Source organism: Trypanosoma conorhini, assembly GCF_003719485.1.
Source record: "Trypanosoma conorhini strain 025E chromosome Unknown Tco_14.4_contig_01200, whole genome shotgun sequence".
NCBI classification, from domain to species: Eukaryota; Euglenozoa; class Kinetoplastea; order Trypanosomatida; family Trypanosomatidae; genus Trypanosoma; species Trypanosoma conorhini.
In genome coordinates, this window is record NW_021705281.1 from 1,879 (window position 1) to 3,397 (window position 1,519).

General features: G+C 62.3%; 2 protein-coding genes across 2 annotated transcripts; both read left to right on the top strand.

The window, feature by feature from the left end:
• Tco025E_09627 (surface protease GP63) lies at positions 1-339 on the top strand (the record flags this gene model as incomplete). Its single annotated transcript, XM_029376438.1, has 1 exon — positions 1-339. A coding segment is annotated over one exon (339 nt), but the record flags the coding sequence as incomplete, so codon positions are not given.
• A 210-nt stretch (positions 340-549) lies between these two features.
• On the top strand, positions 550-1,344 carry Tco025E_09628 (surface protease GP63; the record flags this gene model as incomplete). The annotated part of the gene is made up of 1 exon (XM_029376439.1): positions 550-1,344. One exon carries the CDS (start codon positions 550-552, stop codon positions 1,342-1,344), a length of 795 nt encoding a protein of 264 aa, XP_029223480.1.
• Between the last annotated feature and the right edge of the window lie 175 nt (positions 1,345-1,519).

The following is a 1,519-nucleotide window of genomic DNA, read 5'->3' on the forward strand; positions in this document are numbered from 1 at the left end:
GTGAACTACTTTGGCAGCCCGGTGACTTGCACGGCCGAGCCGATATTGACGGAGCACAAGAGGCAGTTGTACACGAAGAAGATAATCCCCGAGGCCGTCAAGCTGCACGCGGAGCGACTTCTCGTGCGGCCAGTGACTGAGAACATTGTTGTGCCAATAAATCCCAAAGGACATTGCCGGCACTTTACAATTCCAACTGGAGCACATGAAAGAGGAGTGGTGTGGCGGGTGCCGACATTGTCCCCTACGCCGCTGCCGGGCCACTCAGTCATTACATTCCAGCGTGGGCGGCCAAGTGCGCTACGTGGAGTGACTTTTGCCCTTCCGTCGGCGCCATGAACTTCAACCCGGCGTACATGACCGAAACGGCGTGGAGCGTCCGCGTCGCCGCACACGAGCTGGCGCATGCCCTCGGGTTCAGCCACGAGGCAATGCAGCTTAATAACATAGCGGAGTTAGTGTCCAGTGTGCGTGGAGCACGCCGCAGGATGGTGACTGGGGGCCACGGTCACAGCGAAGGCGGCAGCGCACTTCAGCTGCGGCACGCTCATGGGCATGGAGCTGGAGCAGGACGACACTGGGTGTGTGCAAGCGAAGGTGCCTCACTGGGAGGAACGCAACGCGAAGGACGAGCTGATGGCTCCCACGGTCGGCGCCGGCTACTACACGGCACTGACGCTGGCGGTGTTTGCGGACCTCGGCTACTGCAGCGTGAATTGGGGCATGGCGGAGCCGATGCGCTGCGGCAACAACTCCGGCTGCGGCTTCCTGGAGAAGAAGTGCAGCAACACCGAGGGCCTCGCCACCAGGTATCCGCACATGTTCTGCGACGACACCGACACGACGACGCTTCGCTGCTCCTCTGACCGCCGCCACCTCGGGAGGTGCACCGCAAGCATCGTTGAGCAGAGTGGGAGTCTGAGAGGGAGGGACGTGTGCCCTGCTGTTTCAACGCGGTTTCAAGATTCAACTTCTGGGACAACGTCCAACGCGTGCGCGGAGGCAAGTGCGGCGACTTTCCCTGGTTCGCTGACTGGCACTGGCTCGTGGTGCCTGGACGCGGAAGAGCTGAAGGTGAAGACGAACACCGGTGCAAAACTCGCGGGCGTGTGCGCGCAGGTGCTGTGCGAGGGCGGTGCAGTGAAGGTGAAGTACAGCGGCGGCAGTGCGTATGAGGAGTGCCCCGAGGAAAATAAAATCGAGGTGAATTCAGATGAGTTCGAGGCGGGCGGCAAGATCAAGTGCCCGAGGTACGCTGAGGTGTGCACCCTCGCCGCCAACGGCAGCAGCCTCGTCATTCCGCACGCCGTGTTGGAGGAGGCGGGGGAGGCCCGAGGGGGATGAGAAGGGAGCCGAAGAGAAGCAGGAAAAGAAGGACGAAGAGGAAGTTCCGGCACGTGAGCCACAGCGTGCAGAGTTGCCTTCTGGAGCTGCGGGCGGCGATTCTTCCAGTTCGAAGGCGGCAGCGGCGGTGGGGCCCGGCACGTTGTCGGCTGCTGAGGCGCAGGGGCGAGCGAAA